The sequence below is a fragment of the Capra hircus genome, chromosome 23 (assembly GCF_001704415.2).
Source record: "Capra hircus breed San Clemente chromosome 23, ASM170441v1, whole genome shotgun sequence".
Taxonomy (NCBI): Eukaryota; Metazoa; Chordata; class Mammalia; order Artiodactyla; family Bovidae; genus Capra; species Capra hircus.
Window position 1 is genome coordinate 23312278 of NC_030830.1, and position 14057 is coordinate 23326334.

At 41.8% G+C, this 14057-nt stretch overlaps 1 protein-coding gene across 1 annotated transcript; it reads right to left on the reverse strand.

Annotated features, from left to right (window-relative positions):
- BTNL2 (butyrophilin like 2) lies at positions 800-13763 on the reverse strand. Its single transcript, XM_018039086.1, has 9 exons — positions 13685-13763; positions 11528-11875; positions 9051-9332; positions 8469-8489; positions 4828-5169; positions 3455-3736; positions 2658-2786; positions 1536-1591; positions 800-823 (listed from the first exon to the last, which is right to left on the reverse strand). The coding sequence occupies exons 1-9, from the start codon at positions 13761-13763 to the stop codon at positions 800-802; spliced, it is 1563 nt and encodes a 520-aa protein (XP_017894575.1).

Below are 14057 nucleotides of genomic sequence, written 5' to 3' on the forward strand. Positions count from 1 at the left end.
AAGTCTATGCACAGTATTTTATGACTCCAATTATATGAAATATCCCGTATAGGCAAATTTTTAGAAACAAGGTGGACTAGAGGCTGCAGGGAGGGGCAAATGGGTATGACTGCTTAATGGTGATGGAGTTTCCTTTTGAATCAAAATATTCTGGAACTGAATACTAATGATGGTTGCACATATTGTGAATGGAAAAAATACCAATGTCTTGGACACTTTATTCTTTTCCTTAAACAAAACTATAGTGGATAGGAAAATTAAATACACTTTGATTACATTCCTTCCTAATTTTAATTGAATTCAGCTTTGAGGCATCATTTCAGCAATTACATATCTTTCTCATCTTAGTGATAGCATCTTTCCCATTTTGCATTCTGCCCTTGAGATTTCTCTCTTTAAGAAAGTGTAAAATCAGAGTCTGAATAAAGCCCTGAAAACTGCTTATGGTTTTTGGTTCCCTTTTAGTTAAAACAACAATAAGAATTAGACACTCCAAAATGACTAAAATGATGAATTTAATGTGTATTTTACCACAATTGGAAAAATTTTTAAGCTAAATAAAATAAGTGTGAATATACTTGTGAAAGCATAATATTACATACTAAAATATTACAGTATATAACTTCAAATATAAATCTGAGTTTAAATATGGGGGAAAAAAACCCATGATCCAAAAGAGAAAATTCCAGAATGTCACAGATGAGTAGTCTTCAAAGGACAGTGAAAGCCATGATGTCCGCCTTCTTAGAAAGTGCAGGCTGTCATTTGCAGGTGTCCCTCAGTCTCACCTCAGAAGATTTTAAGACTTTTCCCAAATCTTTATTTTTTCACATTCCTTCTTCTCCTATGTGTGGCTTCCCTGTTTTAATTCACTGTGACTTAAAACATTTTTTATTCCCATTGCATTTTATTATTTGTGTTGTACATATTGCTTCTGTTTATTTTAGAAGTATTAATTTTAAATTGTGTGCTTTTGCACTCGAAAACTAAAATTGACATTTTCATATACATGACGCATAACACATTTTCCTCTTGGACTAGTATTTCTGAAAAATTTCCTCACTCCACACTCTCAATTAACTTTCTGAAAAAGTTTGATGCAGAAAGTACACACTTTATGGGATTTTCAAGATTATATCTTAGTGATCAGATTTTCTTCCTTACATTTAGCTGTATTTTCTCTTCCTTATTTTAACTGTATTTTTTGTTTTCTCAGTCCCATTGGGATAATTGTTACCCTTCTAGAGACACAAATCAAATACTTGATTGTTCCCTGCACTTCCTCCTCTAGGCTAAGCTGCATTTTCCATTGGATTTTCTAAAGGTCTTTTGTTATCAGATATCAGATTATGATCAGCAGGCAGGATATTAGAAAGCTTGGGATATGACAGCTCACAGAAAGGATAAGCCTCCAGGTCAGATATGACACCAGAGTAAGGTTAAATCCTCTGTGTTCAGTCCCCTTCTAGTAGTTGGTGAAAAGAGAAAAGAACTGGGACTTAGAATATAACCCTGGCTTCCAGAATGCGGTAATTGTTCTCCTTGGAGGTGTGGCTGAGAATCCTTGGGTGCAGGAAAGATTCAAAAGAACCTACACTTGGAGATCAAAGAAAGAAGGGGGTGCAGAATTTCAGATAAGAAAACTGGGGAAGTATAGATAAGGCTTCCCAGGTGGCACAGTGCTAAAATTTACAGCCGAGCACTCATGCACCATAAATAGGGCACTTGTTCAAGTTATAAAAGGAGAGGCCTCCAGAGGTGTAGTCAAGGGAGATTCTAACTTGCCCTAGAGACATCTTCAGGCAGTGGAGGCCTAGAGGAGAGGAAATGGCCCAGTATAATGGTCCATAGCAACCCATCGCCCCAGCTCATTCTCAGATAATACAGAGATGCTGTCCTTGGCAACACTCAAGGCCTATCCTGTCTTATCCCTAACCTCCGCCTCTCAGTACCACGCTCCTGAGACGAGCCCCTCCCATCCCAGCTTGTGAAGGAGGCCGTCAAATTGTTGCAGGACATCTGGCTGCGGGACTGTCTGTAGGCCACAAGCTTGTTTCCCTCAGAAAGCATTCGTTCTGGGTGAGCTGTTTTTGAATCCAATGTCCCATTCACTGCAGAGAAAGAAAATCCATTCTAATAACAACCAACATAGGAATATTTTAAAATATTAATTTCATGATATTAACATCCAAACAGGGGAAAAAAGGTACGACGACTTAAGAAATTTGAAGTGGAAGAACTTTCTGGGGCTCACAAAATCACCAGTATATGAGAACTCTTCCTTCAGAGCAAGGAAAACCGATAAGTAAATCACCGTATTTTAATGATCTCAGTGAAATCAATTCATGCTGACAGAATCCAGTTACGTCTCAGCTTCAGAGCAAGGATGTCTATGCCATTTTTTTTTTCTTCCTCTCCCTCCACTAGATCACCTGGGAATGTGCGCTGGGAGATTAAATTATCTTTTATTCTTTTTGCTTCTATTATTACTGTAAATTGATCTCATTCAACACTGATCCTCAATCACACACATGTAAGCCATGGACTCTCATGTTTCATTAATTACTGAATATCCACTGGATGCCTTTGTGCTTCAGTGTCTGCTGAAAAGGTTCCCACCGCAAAGCCTGTTCCATGCTGTTTCTGTTCTAACTCACCTTTTCTGCGGCTTTTCCTCCAGATCAAGCCTACAACTCCAACAAGAAGAAGAATCGATAGAATACCGATTCCCCAAATCGGCAATCCCCAAATCGGCAGTATGTTCCGTGAATAAATCATCCTGGACTCTGAAATGGAAGCCCCAGAATCACATTAAATCCTGAAACTGGGAGAATTTCAGGATTGTTCTTCTCATCTGAGTGGCTCCTAGGCTGCAGAGGAGGATGAGAAGTGATCCTGTCCAGAAGAAATTTGGTCTGTTGCTTCCTGCTCTGCAGAAGCCGAGGAGAGACTAGAGGTTCATGCTAGCTTTCCCATTAGTTCCTCTCAGAAACACACACATTTCTCCCCCTTCTCTTTTCCAACTCTATCATCACCACAATCACTGGAACAGCAAGAACGGCAAAAAGATAAATTTACCGAATCTGCAGCCATGAAAATGGTGCTATGGAAAATTAATTTCTAATCTGGAAGAAAACCTGTCATGAGGGGCAGGGGGAAGGAATGTCAATGTTTTTGCATTGAAAAAGATATTGTAGATACAGTGATGATAGAGTCAATTCTTGGAAATTAGTAGCTGATGATATAACCAAATAACCTTATAGCTTTAGAGGGGGATTTCAGGGAGAAGCTCAAAAGAGTACTCTATAGATGTCTTGGAGACCAGCTTAGCAAGAGATAGCAATAGACTTCATCAGAAAAGGAAAAAAAAATAGAAAAGCAGTAAAATGAGTAAGCCTCAGTTGGTCTTCTTATTTAATTCACAAAGCTGAGAGGAGCACATGGAATCACTAACCTGAAGTAGAAAAAGTTGTCTTTTTCTCCTCGCCGAGAAGGGGGCTGCTGATGGAGCAGGTCACATTCACAACAGAGCTGTTTGTGACCAGTAGAAATGCCTCCACGTGGAATAGCCCCTGGCTGCCTTGAGTCAGGTCCTGGGAAAAGGATGGTATTGGGTTTCCTTCCATGTCCCTCCATTGCACGTGGGGCCGTGGGAACCAGCCTTCTGAAGTGCACTTTAGCTTTACTTCTCCATCCTTCAGTCCCTCCACGGAGATCTGAGGGGAAGAACCCAGACCTGGGAACAAAGATCAAGGAAGGCAACTGAGAGCCTCTGCAAGTGGTTACATAGTCAGTGATTTCACTGTGAGGGGAGAGAGGGGTTCAGAGGCTTGGAGCAGAAAGCAAAGCTTATAGGGGTAAGCAAAGTTTATACGCCACTTAGGAATGAGACTAGCTGGAGACTTTGTTTCCTTTTGTTTGCATATTTTTATGTTTTGTATTCCTAAAATCATTCTGGGACAGATTAAGGGATGCAATAAATTTCAAATCCAATTTTTATTCTTCTATACCCCAAAAATTAACTCTGACAAGGTCATGAATCAACATGGCCAGGAAAATGGATAAGAAACTATTCTCAAAGAACAAAATCTTACAAGTACATGTTTCCAATGGCAGAAAATGATGAAGCTCATTAAACTTATTAACTTGTGCTCCCATGGATGTTTTCTAAACATATTTATTAATTTGAATACATCACCCTTGGGAGAAACAGTTTATCTGTGAGTCAGGCGATGTCCTCAGTGGCAGTTGCCAACCTTAGAAAAATCAGTTTTCACCCACAAACATAGACAAAAGGAGATAATGATGCAGGAAGTGATCTTGTCCATCCTCCATGCCTGCCAATACCGTCAACATTTTAATTTTTTTTCTTATGTGGTGGATCTGTTGGGTTGGCCAAAAAGTTTATTTTTTCTGTTTTTCTGTTAAGACATGATGGAAAAACTTGAGCGAACTTTTGGCCAACCCAACAGTTTAACCTTCAAATTACCATATTTCCTAATAACTACATCTTTCCCAATATTTTAGTAACACACTGAAATAATGAGTCCTGTGTCATTATGGAGTAAGAATCTCACATTTCACTAGAGGTATGGAGATCCTGGGAAGGATACAAATTCTACACACAAAGAATTAGGTCTGGTCCACTTGAGTTTGTGGACGTTATATATCTATGATAGCTCCAGCACGTGGGAGAATTTACTGTACATTTGATGAGTGAATGGACATTAAGAAAATTTCAGGTGCCAGAGAAATTATCCAGGACCCAGCAAGTTAAAAGCAGTAGGAACAGACATTGAATTCAGAACATCTGTCTAGAATCCTTACCTATGATCTTCAGATCCAAATCAGCCTCCTGGTAGACCCCATCTTTTTCAAAAAGGCATCGGTACTTCCCATCATCTGAAGTCCTGGCATCATTTATCTGCAGGGTCAGCCTCCCCTCACTGATAGCATCACTCAGCAGCACAGTCCTCCCCCGATACTCTGCCATCTGCTCTCCAGCCACACGGGCCCCATCCGTATAGACAGCAGGATGACGGTGGGATCGGACCCACCGCACCTCCATGCTCCGTGCGTCAGTCCTTGGGGCCAGGGAGCAGGTTAACTGTATGTCTTCTCCCACTCTAACAAGGATGGGCTGGGAAGGTCCAATCACTTTTAAGGAAGCTGTTAAATACAGCAGGCAAAACACAATGGAAGATTCAAACTGGAGCAAACAGTGTCATCCGCAAGAACATCTCAAGTAGTGTTTAGGACCCGGGGCATCCCAGGGGGTACCTAAGGTTCAAAGTTATCCTTTACAGAGGTGGAGATTTGGTGGAATCAGGATAGAGATTGCCCCTGTGCAAGGCAGAACCATCCCATGGCTCCATCTGAAGATTATCACTAATTAAACCCACACCTGCAGCCCTTTCCTGTAATCTCATTCAGTTTATAAACCCATAAGAAAATAATTTTGCAATTAAAATCAAATTAACATTTTATCATTTCAAATTTGCATGACCTTAAACTACTTCTTAATCTGTGTAGTTCTCAGTTTCTTATACTACAAGACATATATGCCACTATCAAAATAAAAAGGTTTGCCTGAGTTAAACCTTCCCTGATAGCTCAGTTGGTAAAGAATCCTCCTGCAGTGCTGGAGACCCCAGTTCAATTCCTGGGTTAGGAAGACCCCCTGGAGAAGGAATAGGTTACCCACTCCAGTATTCTTGGACATCCCTTGTGGCTCAGCTGGTAAAGAATTCACCTGCAATTTACGAGACCTGGGTTTGATCCCTGGGTTGGGAAGATCCGCTGGAGAAGGGAATGGCTACCCACTCCAGTATTCTAGCCTAGAGAATTCCATGGACTTTATAGTTCACGAGGTTACAAAGAGTCGGACATGACTGAGCAACCTCCACTTTCACTTTCAAAAAAAATTCATATAAAAAGGATTACAGTGATAGCAATGAAGTGTGAGTGGGGCAAGAGATTCAAGATCTGAAGTTATTGGAGCCAATCCCATTATAGACCTTGATAATGGCAACGAAATTAAAACAAGGTGGCTTTTTAGTAATGAAATATGAAGAAATCCCCCTAGCTTGTTTTATAATACCTTGTAAGTCAGATCCAGTGATCATATTTCAGTGCCCCCAAGGTCCCACATATGTGAGGCTCTAAACACACACTAGTCAGTGTTCTCGGGTGATCTTGAAAAATGTTATAATGATGTTATAATGTTATAATGTTATTTTTGCCTAGAATCTTGCCCAGTATTCTTGCCTGGAAAATCCCATGGACAGAGGAGCCTGCTCGGCCACAGTCCATGGGGCTGCAAAGAGTTGGACACTACTTAGCAACTAAACAACAAAATGATAATTTATAATAGAAATCCAGGCATAAATGTGTTGCTTGTTTGGGTGAGGAATCAATGATCAAAGGCAAAATGTCCTCATTATGTATTTCTTAGGTAATCTTCTAAGTACTTCTCTAGAAACATAATTCTAATTTTCAGATTATTCTGTTCTGTTCTTGATAAAATTTGTCTCCCAATTAGTTCCAGCATGTTGTTTGCTTTGTTTTGCAATTTTACCTAAAACATATTATTTCTACTTTATATGTACCTGTCAGACTCTAAATACAAAAGTAGAAGTCAGGGGAAAAAAAAGCTAGTTTGCTGCTATTTCTCCATCTGTGTGTCTTAGAGTAATAAAGCAGACTATTTCCTCATCTCTGTTATATATATGGGTTTTTTTTTTTTTTTCTCCAATCCATGAGCTGTGGTACATATCAAGTCTCAAACTATATTGCCCTACCAGAGATTGATAATTAAGAGCTAAAATTGATTATTTCCCAACTGTAAAATGATGATAAATCTATCCACCTTTTAAATTATTGGAAGAAAAGAAAAATAATTCCCAAAAATCATTTAGCATCATGCTGGGCATGTGATTATCATTTCAAAAAATTAGTTATTATTTTTATAACCAATAACATTTGCCAGAGTAGGAACTAGGATTTCAGTTTCAGGACTTCTTATAGAAATCTTGGTTTGCCAGCAGCCTCTGAGCTCTAAGTCACAAGCTCTAACAACACAGTGGCGGCTTTGAACTCCCTGATCTCCTCTCTATTTCCAGCTCATCCTCAAGGCTCCTGAGAGCAGAGCCAAGGGAAGCTCTGGTCTTTTCATCTTATTTACCTTTGGTCCCAGAAGGCACGCACCACTTAGAAACAACAGGACATCAGACTGTACTTTGTGTGCTGGGTCTCAAAGGAGCATGTCATTTTGATTCAAATAACTCAGAGCAATGAGAGGATCTCCTTAAGGGACGGAGATGTGGGTCAGCCTGCCCAACACTGGCTCGGTTTTCTGAGCTGTAACTGACAAGCTCTGCCTATCAAGCTTTCTGCCTGCCCCAGGAGGGAAGGTATTTGAGTTGGAAGGTAAGGCTTATCGGGGCACAGTCTACAGAGTTATCTTATCTCCTCAGTCTGTGGAGTTACCTTTGACTGTCTCAAGGCCCTTCTCTTTATCTTTATGGCCCAAAGGTGTCCAAAGTATCACACTAGATTCTGGCAGAGACTGGGTGTGCTCTCCACCTTATTTTTCCTTGAAAACTCCTGTATGGGCTGAAAAGTGTGCTTAAACTAACCTAACGTTCACACAGGCACTCACACACACATTCACACATATTCCTGTAGCAGGTAACTTAAAGGAGAGCAGGGTATCGATGGAAAGAGAAAATGGTAGGTAGCAGGTAGGTAGCAGACGTCTTTATGGGCTCAGAGAAGAGGCCACAGAAAGGAGGAAAGGGGGCAAAATACAAGGCATCAAAGGAGAAACTGAAAGAGGCTTAAAAATCCGTTGGTTATCGTTCAAACCACTTATCTTAGGTACCATAAAATAATATCTGCAGTCCGACTAGTAAGTAAAGAAAAAGAGGAAAATGACCACCTGGAGCACAGGGTCCCAGGCTGCACCTAGGAAAGTCACAGCTTCCTCCCAACAGTGATGAGGTCAGGCCCACTGGGGTGAAGAGCAGGTGCAGAAACCATAGCAGGGCGAGAGGGTGCAGGTGTGGGTGGGTGAGGACCTCCAGTTATCACGACAGTACTGCTTACTCACGCCAGAAACTCACACCAGCTGTCCCGTGCCGTCCCCTACACACTCCCTCTCCTCCCGTGCAGCGGGGCAGAGCTTCCGTCTGCACCCATTTTAGGCATCTGTCTGGGGCTCACGGGGGTCCCCACGGACACAGAAAGTGGCAGGTTATGCAGTGTAAAGGTGCCTGCGTGAGACTGCACTTTGCTGGTCCCTCCAGTACTAAGGTGGGACCTGGGAAGATCATGCCCCAGTTTCTCATCTGGGTCACGAGGTGTCGCTTTCGCTGTGTGTGCTTTGTCCAGGGAGCATCGCCTTCCTCAGGGGTGGAGGGAGGGCAGAGGCTCGTGCACACTCATGCACACCAACCATCTCTGCTTACCCAGCTCTGCTTGGAGTTTTTCTGGAAAAAGAATGAGAATAATTTTAATGGTTGAAAATAACCCCCATGGACCATTTAAATGATAAAGATTATATCTATCTATAAATAGACATTTCCAATCATTTAAAGATTATTGGCTTTAAATAACTTAAACTATATATATTTAGTATATACATATATATAAAATACTATATATAGTGTATATATATAGTGTGTATATCTCCAGCCATAAATGTATTATAGTTTTTAATGCATATTGGTGCTTCCCTGGTGGCTCAGATGGTAAAGAATCCACCTGCAATGCAGGAGACTCGGGGTCAGGAAGATCTCCTGGAGACGGAAAATGGCAACCCACTCCAGTATTCTTATCTGGAGAATTCCATGGACAGAGGAGCTTGGCGGGCTACAGTCCATGGGGTTGCAAAGATTCAGACATGACTGAGCAACTAACCTACACACACACAATGCGTATTACTAAATATTAGATATCCTTCTTGATTAAAAAAGTTAGGTGCTACAGAACAGTCCCTTCAACCTTTCCTACTAATGGGAGCATCGTGATCCTAGAGGTAGAGCACTGACCTGGGATGGAGATGTCTGAGCCCTTCTCCTCGGCGAGTGAGGGGCTGTGGATGAAGCAGGACACAGCCTCTGTAGAGGCATCCCTGACCACAAGAGTGCTTTCTACATAAAATGAGCCATCTTCATCTTGGAAGTTATAATTAGAGAAAGCCAGCAAATTTTCTCCCTTGATGTCTTTCCAGGAAACCTGCGGTTCCGGGAACCAGCCCTTTGCAGTGCACACAAGCTGAAGTCCACTTTCCACAGATCCGTCCATGTGGATGTAAGGGTCAGACCCCAGACCTGCGGTAGAAAGACAGAGCCCTGAGTTCCGGAGCCCGTGGAGGCACAAATCACAGAGCTGGGAGTCCAGTGACCTTGCTCATAGGGAGAGAGCAGGAGTTCAAGGCTCTGGGGAGCAAAAGGTGGCCCAAAGTCCTCCTCCCATTCAAACGAACTCATATACACTTTATACCTTAGTCTGGATCTTTGCTGCTGCTGCTGCTGCTGCTAAGTTGCTTCAGTTGTGTCCAACTCTGTTCGACCCCAGAGACGGCAGCCCACCAGGCTCCCCCATCCCTGGGATTCGCCAGGCAAGAACACTGGAGTGGGTTGCCATTTCCTCCTCCAATGCATGAAAGTGAAAAGCGAAAGTGAAGTAGCTCAGTCATGTCCAACTCTTAGCGACCCCATGGACTGCAGCCTACCAGGCTCCTGCATCCATGGGATTTTCCAGGCAAGAGTACTGGAGTGGGGTGCTAAATTCTAGCATATGAGCAGTATTTTCATTCAGACTCAGACAGGAAAATAAGAGTTATATAATGACACTTTGCTTCTGTCGTTAGCACTGCAACCTAAGATTTGTTTCAATTTACTCATGAACTCCCTTGTGCCATAGACTTTGCCTTTTTCATCTTAATATTTATTGGGTCAGGCACTTGGACATGTTGGAGGATATCTTGACTCCAATTTAAATAGAATATTTACTGTAAAGTGAGATCTCTTCTCCGGAAAGAATATTCTTCCCATTCCTTTCGTTGGTGGTTGTGACCTGGGGGAGAAAACAGATAACCTGGGGTATACAAAATGGGAAGTCTCATGAGGACTTTCTGTATCTAAGTATTCCATTCCATGGAACAACTCTATTCAACAAAACTCTCCAACCCAAACAAAGGGGATTCTATTTTTCATAAACGACAATTTTGTCTCTACCACTTGTTGAGAACAGAGACCGATTTTCTTCACCCAGAGCCTTAGAAAATGCATGGTTTCTTTTCAGATGCCCCTGAAAGTGAAATGCCTTAGTACGGGCCCTCCCCACTCCTTATTTCAGAAGTTTGTGGATTCTTTTCATCCATCTTGAGTCCACTTGAACTTAATAACAGTAATAATCACACGCAGGTGTTGAGAAAAAGAAGGTGTTGGAGGTCAACCTCGTAGGGGAGCAAAGAAGAGAGCAGCCTCAGCTACAGAGGTTAAACTCTCCTTAGAACAATTTTCCTGATAAGGTTAATGGATTTGCCTAATTTTTTCTTCTGGGCTTCCCTGGCGGCTCAGTGGTAAAAGTAAATCTGCTTGCCAATGCAGGAGATGTGAGTTCAATCCCTAGGCTGGGAAGATCCCCTGGAGAAGGAAATGGCAACCCACTCCAGTATTCTTGTCTGGGAAATCCCATGGACAGAGGAACCCGGAAAGCTGCAGTCCACAAGGTCACAAAAGAGTCACATACAACTTAGTGACTAGATGACAACAGCAATTTTCTCTTTAGCACATGAAGTAGTCACTCTTGCCAGGGAACCATATGCTTGATTACTTTCAAATATTTGTTTTTCCACAGAGCGATCCTTTCTTCAGTGTAATATATTTCTTCCAACCCCTTCCTGCTTTGCTAACACAAAAGCATTGTGCAGGTCCTTGCCACTCACAGTGGGTATGTCCCCAGATTGTCTGTGAGCCCCAATTTCACTGAACACTAGTGTCCATAATCTCCATAAAAGCACAATGTCCTTAAGCTCTGCAGTCTCATCATTAGCTTTTTAACTGAAGGCAGCGTTACTCAAACAGTGAGTTCACATCTCAGTGACTGTGTATTTGAGGCTGAGCACAGAGTTGGGCACGACTGAAGCGACTTAGCAGCAGCAGCAGCAGAGAATAGAGATGCGGGGCTTGTCAGCTAGACTCGCTCACACAGCAGCTGCCTTGCCTTTGCACACTAACCCGTATGGTATGAATTCTTGCTTCAGCAAAACTGCTAATGACTATGTGTCATCAATTTTAAATAATCCTCAAGAATAGCCAAAACTGTGTAAGTTAAACTCGGGGAAATTGTTTATAAGTGTTTTAAAGCCTACAGAACCACTTGCCTCCAAGTGAATCAGAAGACTGGACACCAGCAATTGCCTCCATGATTAAAAGAGAATTGTTCAACTGAAAATGAGCTTAATGCAAGTTAATATACTTCCCCTTCTGAGAGTCTCTGTCTTTTCCCAGATACTCACTGGCTACTTGGAGTAGCAGGCTGGTTTCTGCAAGGTAGTTGCCGTCTTTGAAATGGCACCAGTACTGCCCGTGATCGGATGGCCGGAGGCTGTGAATCTTCAGAGCCACGCTTCCCTCGGTGACGCCGTCTTCTATCCACTCTACCCGGCCTCTGTACTCCTCCATCTGTATCTCCGTTACCTCATCTCCATCCCGATACAAAAACACAGGACTGCTGGGCTCCGAGCGGTACCACCTCACCTCCATGTGCTTTGCGGTCCTCTTGGGAAGGAGCTGACAGGTGAGGAGGGCATCTTCCCCCACCATGGCCAGGATAGGATGGGCAGAACCCATCACTCTAAAGTCATCTACAAAAGAGTGACACAGAGGAATCGGGAGATGCCACCTGGAGGAGCAACACGATTGCTTTGGGATGTCTACTCTATCAAAACGGAGGCACCTGGAGGAGGAAAGGTTTATTTGCAATGTTTTAAAGAAATCCAGCCATTATGGTATGTTTGGTGGTTACAGAGATCTTGTGTATTGAAAATAGCATGTAGTTCAAAAACCTGAGTATGAGTGCTGAATCTATCACTTACCAGCTGTGTGATTTAGAGAGAAACCCATTATTCTCGAGAAATTTATTTGCAATCTCAATTTCTTCATCTTTAAGATTAACAACTACCATCTCTACACTGCTTTTATTCTCAAATAAGTTAAAGTGTAAACTGATTTTCTAACTGAAAACTTATATTAGTTAGTGGCTTATTTTATATTTTACAGTGATTTATTTTGTAGTTAGTAATTTCACAGAGGATGAGACAGTTGGATGGTATCACTGACTCAATGGACATGAGTTTGAGCAAACTCAGGGAGACAGTGGAGGACAGGGACGCCTGCAGCTCGGGAGGATGAAAAGAGTCAGACACAACTTAGCAACTGAGCAATAACAATTTCACTTTAGTGGCTGACATTGTAATCACTTTTCCTAAATTTTAGGTAATAGATTTATTCAAAAGATTTTTCAGCTTTTCAGAATTGTTCTTGTCTTGTCCTAAGTAATGAACTGGATTTTTTTTGTTTTCCTCTGAAACAGGCAAGATTCCAATTACTAGGGCTATGTAAAATGCAGTTTTTACAAGGATATTTTTGGCAGATTAAAGGCAGTGATTAGTATATAAGAGTTCAAGCCTTTCAATAAAATTTTAAGTCATGTTTGACTTCTTTGTTATCTACAAATTGGAGAGATGTTTCATAATTCTGTATGTTCCTATACTTCCTAATTTCATGTCATGTATATTATGTTTTTTTCTCATCCTAAAATATTCCAGGGCCAGTTCCACTTTCTCTGTGCAGACCCAAAACTCCTAAGAAGGAACTTCATCTTGTTGAGTTGCTGGTGCTCACTATGGAACATAGGTGGATGTCTGCTGGTGTTCTGTGTTGATGAAATCTGAACATAACACTCGAATTGAAGTTGCGCCGTCTGGGTGAATTTACAGCTTAGGAAAGTGCATCGCTAGAGAGGAGGGCAGCCTCACCACATCACATAGCTCCTGGCAGCCTCTGTCTGGACTCTGTGATTTCCGATGTCCTGTGCCATGCTTTTCTCCCACCTTGTCATCCTGCATTTTACTGGGGGTTCTGATGCTACCCACTGACTTTGAATTCTCACAATCTGTTTTCAAGTTATAATATTTCAACCAAGAAAATTCAGCTACTGAGATTTCCAAGCCCATTTCTTGAAAGTCTCCTTCAAGTTTATTTCCAATATTTTTACACTGTTTAATTTATGGTAGAAGCAACCCCTTTTCTTGCCCTGCAAGAGTTATCCTGAATAGAAGCAGGAGGATGAATGACTCACCATGTTCCAGGTGCTGATTCAAGTGTTTTTCATGTACAGCTTCATTTAATCTTAAAGCCCATGTGAGCCTATGAGATACAGTTAGGTTGTTATTCTTATCTTAAGGATGTGAAAACTAAGGCAGAAGGTATTCAAGTAACTTTCCAAACACAACACAGCTGGAGGAGAAGGAGGTCTTTGTGGAACACAAGGGCTTTGACCCCTGGATCCCCACTCTTAATATTATACTAGCTCTTTTGAATTTGGAAGTCAGCATCCCGACTGGACTTCTGAGACACGGGAATACATGGCAAAGGGAAGAAGAGCATCCTACCTGACTGCTTCATGCTGAGAAGTACAAAGAAGAAGGAGGCAAACACACCAGACAGGCTGTATCCAGGAAGCTCCACCATCTTCCCTGGGGTAAACACAAGAGAAAATACAACAGTACCTAAATGTGGCTGTAATACACAAGTGCTTCTGTGGTTTTCAGTGGTTATGGAGATGTAACAGGGAAGCAACATTAACATCTTCCACAATCAAGTGATGAAATGGGCTTGGCTCCCTTTCTCTGCTTTTATCCATCATTTCCAACCTCTTACTTACACTGTTGTACTTTATGCTATTTGGGGCACTGAAGGTAGATTTCTGATTGAAATGAAAAGATCTTTGGGGTTAAAGGGACAATGATGCTTTGATTATAAAAA